Source organism: Nematolebias whitei, chromosome 15 (genome assembly GCF_014905685.2).
Source record: "Nematolebias whitei isolate Nwh7 chromosome 15, NemWhi1, whole genome shotgun sequence".
Classification (NCBI taxonomy): Eukaryota; Metazoa; Chordata; class Actinopteri; order Cyprinodontiformes; family Rivulidae; genus Nematolebias; species Nematolebias whitei.
Window position 1 is genome coordinate 25,898,490 of NC_056512.1, and position 13,973 is coordinate 25,912,462.

General features: G+C 40.4%; 1 protein-coding gene across 1 annotated transcript in view; it reads left to right on the forward strand.

Annotated features, from left to right (window-relative positions):
* Positions 1-88: 88 nt before the first annotated feature.
* The window catches only part of grapa (GRB2 related adaptor protein a), an 85,904-nt gene continuing 72,019 nt past the window's right edge, over positions 89-13,973 (forward strand). Inside the window, exons 1-2 of the mRNA XM_037689537.1 lie at positions 89-421; positions 11,830-11,927. Coding sequence (XP_037545465.1) covers positions 344-421; positions 11,830-11,927 — 176 coding nt within the window. The 5' untranslated portion in view covers positions 89-343. The remainder of the gene's footprint in view (positions 422-11,829; positions 11,928-13,973) is intronic.

Consider the following 13,973-nt stretch of genomic DNA (forward strand, 5'->3'; position numbering starts at 1 on the left):
TCTCTCTCTCTCTCTCTCTCTCTCTCTCTCTCTCTCTCTCTCTCTCTGAGTATTACTCATGGCAGTGTGTTGCTGAGCAGCAGCCATTGGTGTTTTTCCCCTCTTCGAGCTCACTCACTCTCATCCTCTGCTCTGATTCTCACACACTCCGTAGCTCTAAGGACTCGGCTTCTAGTTTGTTATTTTTCTTTTCTTTTTCTTTTGACAACAACATATCTCCCCATTCTCCCTTCTCACCCCCCACCCCCCACCCCAGTGCCTGGGGCATTAGGAGTACCTGTGCGTGTATGTGTGTGTGAAAGCAGGTGTGTGTGTATGAGTGTGTGTGTTGAGGGGTTTCAGCATGGAAGCAGTGGCACTTTATACGTTTCGTGCCACAGAGGGGGATGAACTCAGTTTCAACAAGGGAGACATGCTCAAGGTAAGAAAAAGTTTTCTTTCTTTCTTTCTATCTTGCTCTTTCTATCAATCTATCTATCTATCTATCTATCTATCTATCTATCTATCTATCTATCAATCATAGTCTTAAAACTAAATTATTGATAGCTCAATGATTTATTTTAAAAGGTATAAGATCTATAAACATTATAGTCCTCACTTTAGCAGGAGCCAAGTCTGTAACTTCGTAAAAAATCAATTTAATACAAAAACGTAAAAAAAAAAAAAAAAAAAGATGTTAGCCTGGAAGAGGTACTTTGATACTTTTTAGACTATCTTTTGTCATGGTCTGTATTGTGTTCAAGTTTTGCCTCCGTCTTTTGCCTTCTGATGTTTGATGTTTTATTTGTGGGTTAGCTCGTTTCCTTTTTGCGTTGATGTGCACTGGTCTGCGTTACTTCATTTCTTTTGTTTTTGGTAGAAGTCATTCTGCCCGGTTACTACAGTTAGTTTCCATCATGCTCTTTGACAAAGATGTTGTTTGCTAACTGCCACTTCAAGTTCAAGTCAGGTTTATTGTCATTCTCATCGCATGTGGTACATGAGGTGGAACGAAATTATGTACACAAGGTCCCAGTTACAGCCAAGAATAGCAAAAAGATAAAGTGTATAAAGAAGTACAGTATAAGGATCTAAGATATACACTAAACACGAATGATGCAAAACGATACGGCATAACAACAGCAGCCCGAACATGAGTCTGTGGTGAGTACTGTAGATGGGTATGAATGAATACAGCAGCATGAGATCAGCAGCATGAATAATCAGCAGCACATATAAGTCACCTATCACCAATTAAAGTGGCATTACAGTGATTGTTCTGGTTAGGGATTCATGAGTCTAACAGCTTCAGGGTAGAAGCTGTTCCTCAATCTAGTGGTTCTACACTTAATGCTCCTCAACCTCCTTCCTGAGAGGAGTGGGGCAAAGAGTGTGTGTGCTGGGTGAGTGGGGTCCTTCATGATGCAGGTGGCTCTCTTCCTGCATCTGGAGGTGTAGATGTCTGTGATGGTGGGGAGATTGACTCCAACAGACTTCTGTGCAGCCTTCACCACTCTCTGCAAAGCTTTTCTTTCTGCAGCTGTGGAGCCTCCATGTCACACATTGATGCTGGAGCACAGGATGCTCTCCACTGCACACCTGTAGAAGGAGGTGAGGACTGAGCTTCACCAGTCCAGCTCGTCTCAGCCGCCTGAGGAAGTAGAGTCTCTGATGAGCTTTCTTGATCAGGCTGGTGGTGTTGTTGCACCAGCTGAGGTTGTCAGGTGCACACCCAAGTACTTGTAGCTGGAGACCACTTCCACTGCAGATCCTCTTAAGTTCATGGGGGGTTGCTATGTCTGAAATCCACAACCATCTCCTTCATTTTCTTTATATTGATGTGAAGGTTGTTCTTCCTGCACCAGCTTTCCAGGTGTTCCACTTCCTGCCTGTAGCTGCAGTCATCGTTGTTTGTGATGCATCCAACCACCACTGTATCGTCTGCATACTTTACAATATGACAGCCTTATTTGACTTATTTGTTCATTTACCATTACTTCTCTGAATAATACAGTATTCAGTCAAGTTTATTTTGTTCTTCTCCGAAACCATACAATTGCTGTCTTACATTGTTTTATTGTTTTTGGTTCTCATTTTTGCTTTGCTTTGTAAAATATGTTGTTTTTCTGCTTCTCCTGCACTTTGTTTAATTTTTTAAAGTACAATTAATGTTGAGTTCTTCAATCTTACCATGTTCTGTCAACCATTAACAATATTTCCCGTGTGGTATGAATAACAAAATGAAACATTTCCTGTGACAAAAAAAAGCTCCATCATGTTATTGCTAACCGGTTGGTGTAGCTTAGCTTAAAAAGATAGTCTATTTTAAAGTGATGTTCTGTCAAAAATAAATAATATAATACTTTATCAGTCCGCCACATCAGTGATAGAGCAGTGTCTAAAAAAGAGACAAAAACTCTTCATCCAGACTTAGATAACAACTTGTCAAACTACATTTGTGTACTAAAAAAACTTTGTTTGATTGAGGAAACAGCAATTACTGTAACTAAATGACAAGTGTTATGCAAAATAGGTCTAATATTAGGTAATGAAGCCTTCTTTCACACTGGTATTTTTTTAGACAGTTATTTAAAAATCTTGAAAAAGGATAAACAACTATCCTTCATTTTGCTAGCCTTAGCCTAGCCTGGCCACAGACTTTTAATACAATTCAATTAATTTGATTTATATAGTGCAGATTCAAAACAAATGTCTCAAGACACTGTACAAAAACAGACACATACATTATAAAATGCTAATTAGTAAAAATGTATCTAACCAAGTAAGCCAGCAGATTGCATCAAATCAGTACTTCGCTGCAGTCTCCCATCCTGAGCAAGTCACACAGGCGACAGTGGAAAGGAAAACTCCTTTTAAACAGGAAGAAAACTCCAGCAGAACTGAGTTCAGGATAGGAAGCCATCTGCCTCGACTGCCCTTTTCTCCATATTCTGTGCTTCTTCATTGATGCCATGGCTGATAAGTTACTATATGAGCAGTTTTGCAAAATTGCAGTGACATAACATCAAGAGATGAGGTCAAAGGCCAACGGGGATGAACGAAGGCACGTTGCAATGTAAGATTCAACATACGTTCTCAAACTCACCTTGAGAAATGTTTACATTTTTTAAGCTAAATATTACGATGTGAATCAGTCTGATTGATTCCATTTCTTCCAAAGTCAATGCAGCGTTCTCATTTGCCTATTAACACCCCCCCCCCCCCCCCCCCACCAACATTACATTACATTACAGCACTTTGGTTGGCCTTGTTGCTGTTTTAAGTGCTTTATAAATAAAGTGGTATGGTAACATTTTCACATCATAGCTTAAACAACTGAACCAATCAATAATTACAAAATATTTAAAAAATCAAATGAAATCACCTAAATAATCTAATATGAAATGGAACACCTAACGTGTCTATATACTTGCTGTGTTTACTTGTTTTTTATCCTGATTGAAACTATGACCTTGACCTTGACAAACAAAATGGTGGTCTGATTATATGTTATGGCTTGTTGATAACTACGCACTGAACAAAACATTGGTTAAAAAATGACCAAATAATGTCTCAACAAAAAAAAAAATCCCAGAACTACTAGTATTGTCCCAGATTGTTTATAAAGTCAAGTTTATTTTTTTGTCTTGTGCTTTCTATTTTTGTGAGAAAGGTTTTGAAGAAAACATTTTCCAGAAGTTGCTAGATTTGTCCTTCCCCCAGCTGTAAATTATTATAGCAAAAACTGTCCTTGTGAGATTTAAAGTGTAAACGTCATCAGGGTTAAAGAGCTAGAGCTTTTCTCTGGACTTTAAATGCTGGCACCAGCTGTTCAACAATCGCACAGAGCGAAAAAAAAAAAATCCAAGATAAGACGGGGCAGGATTAATTTATCTAAAAGACTTTGCAGCCGTGGATCAGTCCAGTGCTTCAGCCTTAATGGATATTCTCAGTAACAGTTTAAAAATCCTTCAGAAAAATATCAAATTAGACCCAGAGGAGAAAAAACCAGCTTAAAACAGAATAAGAGAATCTTGTTGCTCAGCATCAGTGGATTCTTCTCATTTCTGCTGTCTGCAAAGTCATTTTGTTTGCTCAGCCAAACATGAGGTGGCATTCAGTTTAGATGTGCGAGTAATCCCGCTCGGCTTTAATGTGAACGTATGTGGCTGCAGTTGTTCATTCAAGTAAACTAGATTGGGATGGATGTGTAAACGCAGCAGGTAGATGAAATTGTAATGCCTTTGCTTGTCTGAGGGAAAAACAATCTCATGAACCAGATGGACGTTGAATATCCCAGGAAGTAATCATTGGCTGTACCGGTACTTATAAAACTGTGGCAACATGACTTAATATGGCTACCACCGCTTCTTAACTTTAGGAAACACAAAACGGCTACTTCAGTTACTTTAACAGATACCAGGCTAGAAATTGGTAGCAGCTGAGATGTTCACACATAATCCAAGCACAGGATTTGATCACAATGGCTGTAACCCTGTCTTTTTCCAAATACTGATGGTCTAAGTGTAGCACTACCACATGAAAGGATGTGGGTGATACTCATTTCTTCAAGAGATGCTAAGCCTTCTGAGACACAACCGCTTTCATAACTAAATATGTCAAACTGAGCAGGCAGTGCGGTGAAACAGTGGTTAGAGCTGCTGCTTCTCAGTCAGAAGACAGGCAGATCACCTCTCGGCCTTTCTGGGTGGAGTCTGCATGTTCTCCAGGGGCAATTCTAGGACCTGACTTTCAGGGATGCTTAGCCCCCAGTACAGACTTGGCTTGAACAAGGCACCCCATGGTGTGGTTTTTGAGAAGTGCAAAAGCTTACAGCACCTGGTATTCCCAGGCGGTCTGCCATCCAAGTACTAATCAGGCTAGCTTTCGAGATCAGGCATTTTAAGGGTGGTATGGCCGTAAACGAGGAGCTCAGTCACACTTAAAGGATCATAACAAACAAAGACCAAACTTATGCAACCAGAAGTTGCAACAAATATCTACAAACAAAACAAAGCACAAGCATTAACCTTTAATTTAAGCATTAACCTCTGACTGCAAAGTATTTACAGTGCCTTGAGAAAGTATTCGTCCCCCTTGAACTTTTCAACCTTTTGCCACATTTCAGGCTTCAAACATAAAGATATAAAATTTTTATTTTTTGTGAAGAATCAACAACAAGTGGGACACAATTGTGAAGTGGAATGAAATTTATTGGATGTGTCAAACTTTTTTAACAAATAAAAAACTGAAAAGTGGGGCGTGCAATATTATTCGGCCCCCTTGCGTTAATACTTTGTAGCGCCGCCTTTTGCTGCAGTTCCAGCTGCAAGTCTCTTGGGGTTTGTCTCTATCAGTTTTGCACATGGAGAGACTGAAATTCTTGCCCATTCTTCTTTGCAAAACAGCTCAAGCTCAGTGAGGTTGGATGGAGAGCGTTTGTGAACAGCAGTCTTCAGCTCTTTCAACAGATTCTTGATTGGATTCAGGTCTGGACTTTGACTTGGCCATTCCAACATCTGGATATGTTTATTTGTGAACCATTCCATTGTAGATTTGGCTTTATGTTTTGATTATTGTCTTGTTGGAAGATAAATCTCCGTCCCAGTCTCAGGTCTCTTGCAGACTCAAACAGGTTTTCTTCCAGAATGGTCCTGTATTTGGCCCCATCCATCTTCCCATCAATTCTGAACATCTTCCCTGGCCCTGCTGACGAAAAGCAGGCCCAAACCATGATGCTGCCACCACCATGTTTGATAGTGGGGATGGTGTGTTCAGCTGTGTTGCTTTTACACCAAACATATCGTTTTGCATTGTGGCCAAACAGTTGGATTTTGGTTTCATGTGACCAGAGCACCTTCTTCCACATGTTTGGTGTCTCCCAGGTGCTTGTGACAAACTTTAAACAACACTTTTTATGGATATCTTTGAGAAATGGCTTTCTTCTTGCCACTCTTCCATAAAGGCCAGATTTGTGCAGTGTATGACTGATTGTTGTCCTATGGACAGACTCTCCCACCTCAGCTGTAGATCTCTGCAGTTCATCCAGAGTGATCATGGGCCTCTTGGCTGCATCTCTGATCAGTCTTCTCCTTGTTCGAGATGAAAGTTTAGAGGGACGGCCGGGTCTTGGTAGATTTGCAGTGGTCTGATACTCCTTCCATTTCAATATGATTGCTTGCACAGTGCTCCTTGGGATGTTTAAAGCTTGGGAAATCTTTTTGTATCCAAATACGGCTTTAAACTTCTCCACAACAGAATCTCGGACCTGCCTGGTGTGTTCCTTGGTCTTCATGATGCTCTCTGCGCTTTGAACAGAACCCTGAGACCATCACAGAGCAGGTGCATTTATAAGGAGACTTGATTACACACAGGTGGATTCTATTTATCATCATCAGTCATTTGGGACAACATTGGATCATTCATAGATCCTCACTGAACTTCTGGAGTGAGTTTGCTGCACTGAAAGTAAAGGGGCCCAATAATATTGCACACCCCACTTTTCAGTTTTTTATTTGTTAAAAAAGTTTGACACATCCAATAAATTTCATTCTACTTCACAATTGCGTCCCACTTGTTGTTGATTCTTCACAAAAAATAAAAATTTTATATCTTTATGTTTGAAGCCTGAAATGTGGCAGAAGGTTGAAAAGTTCAAGGGGGCCGAATACTTTTGCAAGGCACTGTATAATGCAAAATCCCAACACTATTAGAGGAAAAGAGGGTGTTGCTCCTGCATGTAATGGGCATTTACCTTCGGGACAAATTGAGGTCACCGATTGGTCAGTTGCTGACGAGCGTACTGGATTGATTGACAGGTGGTGTTGAGGATCCGACTCGTGTAAAAAAAAAAAAAAACATAGATTTTACTGGCTCGTTTAAGAGTGTCATAATTTATTCCATATTTATTTCAAATGTATTAAATGTTCCGGTGAATTTAAGATTTGAGAAATAAGCTTCCTTATAAAATCCTAATGATGGTTTCTTAATTTTTCAAAGGTGCTGAGTTAAAATTTAGGGATGCTTGAGCACCCCCCAAAAGAAGCTAAAATCGCAACTGATGTTCTCCCTGAGCATCCGTGGGTTTTCTCCGGGTACTCTGACTTCTGCACGGACTAAAAACATACATGTTAGGTTAAGTAGTATCTAAAGTGTGACTGGTTGTTTGTCTCTGTGATGGACTTATGACCTGCCCAGGGTGTCCTCTGCTTCTTGCAGTGACCTGAAAGAGGGAAGGAGGTACAGTAACAAAAAAAAAAAACAGTATGAATGGATTTGGAAGTGAGAGTTTCCTGTAGCTATCTCCAAACTTTATAATCTATCTTTGCTCCCAGAGATATCAAGTCTTGTTTTTCAGAGTGAATAGGAGTTTGTATGCATCCGTCCTGTGGGGTACGTTGTTTTGTTCGTGTTTTACAGTGTGCCAGTCGTGAAAAGCCGGATCTATCAGACTGCGAAGAGAGGTGACTCATAAAGAAATGATAAAAATAGCTTCACGGATAAATAAAAAAAAGTTGCAACATCGACATTCTGTTTAAAGCTGGCAGTCAGTGTGGCCAAATCGAACTCAAGGGACTAAAAATGGGAGCAGAAAAGCGTGCGTCTCTTTTGTTTGTTCTCCAACACAAACACTTCTCTACAGGCCTCACACATTTCGGATGCTCCCATCCACAAACAGAACAAAAAACACTATGACAAATTCAGACATCGTGAGCTTATTTTCCTTTGAATCAATACAAATGTTTGTACTTTATTATTATTATTTTCTTTGATTCCTGGTCTAAATAAAAAGATTACTGCAAAAACGCTATGCAACACAAAGTGACTTACTGTAAGACTTCCTGATAGTTTCATTAAAATTATTTCAGTGGTTCATGAGATATTTTGCTAAAAGTAGGAACACTCCCACCCATACAGACACAGGCAAAGCATCATAAACCTGATTTTTATTCGAGCTAAGTGTTTTTTTTTTTTGACTGGTCGTCCACAAACTGCAGCCTCTGTGAGCAGGATAAGAAATGTAATGAGAGGAGAGATGGTACTCTGCGATTACAAGATTATGAGTTAACATCTGTGACTTGTAGAGTCAGAGGGATGAACTCGGTGAGGATGGGAAGAAATTAACAGATGAGAATGAAAATAGGGAGGAAAAAATACCAGATGTACTTCTTATATAAATAGTTGTTCCAAAGTTGTGTAACCGACCTAAAATGAAGCAAAAGCCTAGTTTAAGATGGATTCCTCCTCATTCAAATACACTTTTGTTTAGCTGACTCAATGAGAGGACAATCATTTAGCTCCAAAAGTTAGCTATGATTGATGCTGTGAGGAGGAAATCAATCTATGGTCCAGCTTAAAATGTGCACTGTAGCCATTACAGATAACCGATGCATGAAATGAAGTTTCTAAAGAAAGAGAGGGGGACAGAGGAAGTTTTTTTGGCAAATGCTAGACGAGTTCTCCATCATAGCCAAATTAAAGTCCCTAATGACAGGATGTTTTGTGGAACTTCAGGCGAGGAAGGATGTTTGAACTCTTCCCACCATTGGATTTGGCTGAGCGATGAAAACCAAGAGGCCTTTGAAAGGCTATAAAAATAGGAAGAGGATTACCGTTCAGTCGCTCTGTGGGTACAGTAATCCCTGGATACTTCGCGTTTCGACTTTCAAGGACTCACTCTTTCATGGGTTTTCAACATAAGATTGTACACGACACAGGATTGGCTGATTGATGGAAGGTGACCAACCAGAGCATTGTGTTGAGGGGCAGACTGACCATCGGGAGCACCGGGACGTTTCCCGGTGGCCTGGCCTGCTCAGTGATCGCCGAGGGGGTCTAAAGGCTCGGTGTGGGTGGCGCATGATTATTTTAAATAAACAAGCCATGCTGCTTGTGCCTCTCACTCAGGTATAAGACAGACCTGTTGTGTGTCTCTGAGCTGCTGTGACAGACAGCCTCGGAAAAAGAAAGGAGGGGGGGTTGTCTGTCTTATACCTGAATGAGCCACATGAGCAGCATGGATTGCTTACTTAAAATAATCAAGCATGACCTGAACCAAGCCTTTAGTCTCCCTCAGTGATCAATGAGCAAACCAGGCCACCGGGAATCGTTCCGGTGCTCCCAATGGCCAGTCCACCGGGCTGGAGTGGCTCAGTAACCGTAGCATCAGTCTATCTTCTCTCTTTTGCTGTGCTCCTATAGTGAATTTAGAGAGTTTAGAACATTGTTAAGAACAGTGTAAGATAGTGGGAAGGGTTTATAAAGCCTTAAAATATATATAAATACTAAAATAAATATAACGTCCTTACTTCGTGGATTTTCACTTATTGTGGGGGTGTCTGGAACATAACCCCTGTGCTAAGTGAGGAACTACTGTATTTAATTTCTAAATTACAAAAGTTAAATGCTAACATCTTAAAACAGCTCCACTCCATTGTTGACTGGGTATGCATGTTTATGTGAAATTACATACAGCATAAATTTATGCTCATAGTAAAATGCATAATCGGTCGACAGCTCAAAACATTTAGGTTCTACAACAAAAGCAGTAAAATGGTGACTTAACCAAGTTCTACAAGTACAGTACTTGTTTTGCAAGGGTGGCAGTGCAAAAGATTTGATAGTGTTCTATAAAAAAATTGGGAACATTGTAAATCCTTTTGCATACCAGCCAATAACAGTTTTATCTGGTCATATTTATTTGAAAGTGAGTTCCTGAGTTAACTATTTTGTTATCTGCGGACAGCTGAATTACATTGTCTGAACCCCCCCAAATGGTCTCACATTAATATTTTGTGGACCGCCTTTAGTTTTGATGACAGCATACATTCACTGTGGCATCGTTTCCACAAACTTCTGCAATGTCACATTATTGTCTGTCCAGAGGTGCATTAATTTTTTGCAAAGATCTTGTATCGATGAAGGAAGATTCAGATCATGGAGCAAAGTCTTCTCCAGCACGTCCCAAAAACTCTCAGTAGAGCTAAAGTCTGGACTCTGTGGTGGCCAATCCATGTGTGTAAATGAAGTCTCACACTCCCTGAACCACTCTTTCAAAATGTGAGCTGATGGATCCTGGCATTGACATCTTGGAACATGTTCGTGCCATCAGGGAAGAAAAAGTCCATTAATGGAACAACCTGGTCATTCGGTATATTCAGGTAGTCAGCTGACCTCATTCTTGGAGCACATGCTGTTGCTGAAAGACCAGATCATAGACTGCACCCACAGGCTTGTACAGTTGGCACTAAGCATGATGGGTGCATCACTTCAGTCGTCTCTCTTCTGACCTGGATGCTCACTCCTCACTGTCCTTCCTGTTTTAAATAATGCGTAACCTGATTTTAGTAGTTTTATCAATCTCCTCAGATGTTTTCTCTGCTTGATGCGTAACAATAATTTGACCATTCTGATACGAATGATCATCTTTTCCACGACCAGTGGATGTGTCGGTCCACATGGTTGTTTAACAAATGAGAAGCTACTCGCTGCATCATTTAGGCTTAAATAACTGTTACCAGCTGAAACCTCATTGCCAATACAGTAATTAATGCTTTGTTAAATCTAGGTGACCTTTATTCTTTTTTTATTGTTGTTGTTGTGGCCAGAATAGTTCAATCTCACTGTCTTGAGAAAACAAGTTTTATTGGGGGGGGGGGGGGGGGGGGGGATTTTTTCTTTTAAAACAATACAATTAAGATGCAAAAATTGTTCATTTTAGGTTACACCCTGACCCCGTTTAGATGTGAACGATCTCCTGGAAATGTTGTAAATTTTCCGATATTAACAGTAAAAATATAACACGTTCACACGGTAATGCTGTGACAAAAATCACTGTTTAAATGAGGCAGCAAATGATAAATCTGTTGTAGTTTCCATGCCAGGTCACTGGCTGTGACTTTTGTATTTCAACAACATGCACATAAACCCAGACACTTCAGTCTCAAGGATAAAAACAGTTAGATCCAAAACGATGTGTTTGTGCACGTTTGTTTAGACTGATAATCAGGCTGATGAGATGGTGTAGCTCACACATGTTCTGTGGTAACAGCTCTGATCATTTGAAAAAGGTGAGCAGCACAAACAGCACTCTCCTATTGTTACTTTTGTTCATCTACTCACACAAACATAAAAACAAAACCTAATGACTGCAGCCGGTTGAATGACATGTACAGTTTAACTCAGATGCAGAGTGTTTTAAAACTCTTGGGGTTCAAAACATTTCTGTGTCAGAGAAAACTATCGCTGTTATTGTATAGACAACTGAAACACAACAGATTACGGTTTCCCTTAAAAATAAGGTTGTATAACCAGGAGTCCAGTTTAATCCTTTACCATCACTATCACAACACTTAGAGTTAATCTGTAACAGTAACGAGTTAACCTGATCTCTGACAAAGAAACACCCCTTTAGTTTAAATGGGATTTCACAATTTACAGTTATTTAGAGAAATCAAGCTTTTCAATGCCTAAACTATTAAATAAATTAACTTGTTATGTCAAGATAACCCCAAAACGATTTTTAATCACATCCTTTCCTGTCTTTTGTCCTTTATTTTTAACCTAAAGTACAAGTTTTGTTCATTAAATCTCTGACTCGATTCAAGTCAGTGAGCATTAGCCTCTAAAACCAAAGGGAGAGGTAAAGCAGTACAAAATTGCTTGAGATGGGTCAGTTTTATTGATTGTCTTAATGAAATGGTCAATAATAATTTCAAAGCTGAATGAATTTAGTGTGCTGTATAATAATTACAAGAAGACTTGGCTAGAATGTTTATTTAGCATACATTTAAAGCTTGCACCAACTTCTTTACCGGCAGCAGTTTGTTACGTTTGTGTGTTTGCTTCTAGATCACCAACATGGAAGATGATCCCAACTGGTACACAGCTGAGCTCCACAACCGAAAGGGCTTTGTGCCAAAAAACTACATCAACCTGCGGCCGCATGCGTAAGACTACACACACACATGCAAAGAGACAGCGCTGAGGTTAATCTGTACGTTTCACACATCCAGCACTGATCTACCTAACAGCTCATCAGTGAGGAAACGTGTGCAGCCGGCAGCTCCAGGCGCTTTCCGCTCTGCTTTGGACATCTGCTGCACTCCGGTATCCAGCAGAACTCCCAAAGGGGCGCTCTTACGCCTCACCTTACATAACCACGCAGTCCAGACGTGCGTTTTTACTGTAGATCTGCTGGTACACCGTGTTTTCCCCCAGCAGATAGCTAGGCTTGGCTGTGACATCAGCTTCGGGTCGTTAACGAACACTGATGTTCCGTCCAGTTGGAGTTGGCTTGTTGGGTTTGTAGCACAGCCTCTGGAACAATTTGTGCGAGTCTGTGTTTAACAGTTTTACACGTCCCTTTGCAAAGCCTTGAAATACAGCTCCACTTCTAATAACAAAGTTGAGTAAAATGTAAAAGGTAATTTTGAATTTGATGGCAGTGAGATGTCTCAACAAAGTTGTGACAGTTGCCATGTTTGCTACCAGACCAGCTGCTGGAGATTTTGGAGGGAAATGATGCCCCATATAGGATGTGCTCAACTCGAACTCTTCTAATGCGCAGTCATGCTGTGGTAATGGAGGAAGTTTTTCATTGTCTTGCTGAAACATGACAGACGTTGCAAGAAAAAGATGTCTGGATGGGATTGTTCTAAAATCTGAACATACCTTTTTACATTCTGTAACATTAATGCACCCCTATACCAACAGAGATGCAGGCTGTGGACTGAAAACAGGCTAGATGACTCTACCGTCTAATTTCAATTTGTCTGTCCACAGAACAGTTTTCCACTTTGAGCTTTGACTCGGATCAATCAGCATCGTTTCTGTTTTGTGTTCACACGTGGCTTTGTCTTTGCATGATAGAGCTTTAACCAGCATTTGTGGGTGATACTGTTCACAGACAATAAGTTGTGGAAGTGACCCTGACCCAGTGATAACAGAATTGGACTTGCTTTTAATGCAGTGTCTCATGAGGGTCTGAAGATCACAAACATCTAAATATGGACTTTAAGCCTCGTCTTTTCAGTTCAGAGATTTCACCAGATTCTTGAAAAATTTAATAGTTTTAATATAAAAGTATATGATGGTATATTCATCCATCCATCCATTATATTTTACCCGCTTCTTCCTTTTTGGGTCACGGGGGTCACTGGTGCCCATATCCAGCAGTAACTGTGCAAGAGGTGGGGGACACCCATGACAGGTATCAAGTCCATCACAGAGAGACAGAGAGACATAGAGACAAACGAGACAAACAACCAAAGTTCATGCTAATTAATCCAGGTACGAATCCAACAATGTTCAGTCAGGTCATCTGGACGGTTTGTTTTGTTGCTGAGACGTTTCGTCCTTTATCCAAAGGAATTCTTCAGTGTGAGGAGCCCACCAAACCCAACTGAATTCCACAAACAGCTCAATCCCAGGACTTCTCAGACTGAAGAAGTCCTTCGAATGAAGGACAAAACATCTCAGCAACTAAACAAACCGTCCAGATGACCTGACTGAACATTGTTGAGACAAACCATTCACTCTCTCACTCACACTTAGGGACAATTTAGAGTTACCAATCAGCCTAACATGCATGTTTTTGGTCTGTGGGAGGAAACTGGAGTACCTGGACAAAACCCACCCCTGCATGGAGAGAACATGCAAACTCCACCCAGAAAAGTCCTCCAGCCGTGATTCGGTCTTGTGACCTTCTTGCTGAAAGGCGGCAGCTCTACCAACTGTGCCACCGTGACGCTATGATATATTTGAAGACTTTCAAGTATTCCATTAAGAAACATTATTCTGAAATTGTTTCACTATTTTTAGACCCGTTTATTCACAGACTGGTGAACCTCTGCCCGTCTTTACCTCTAAGAGATTAATTCTCTCTAAAATGCTTCTTTTTATCCAGTCCTCTGACTGACCAGTAGCCATTTCACATAATTTGTTGCAAATTGCTCCTCCAGCTGATTCTTAGAGCTTTTTGTTGCTAAAGTACT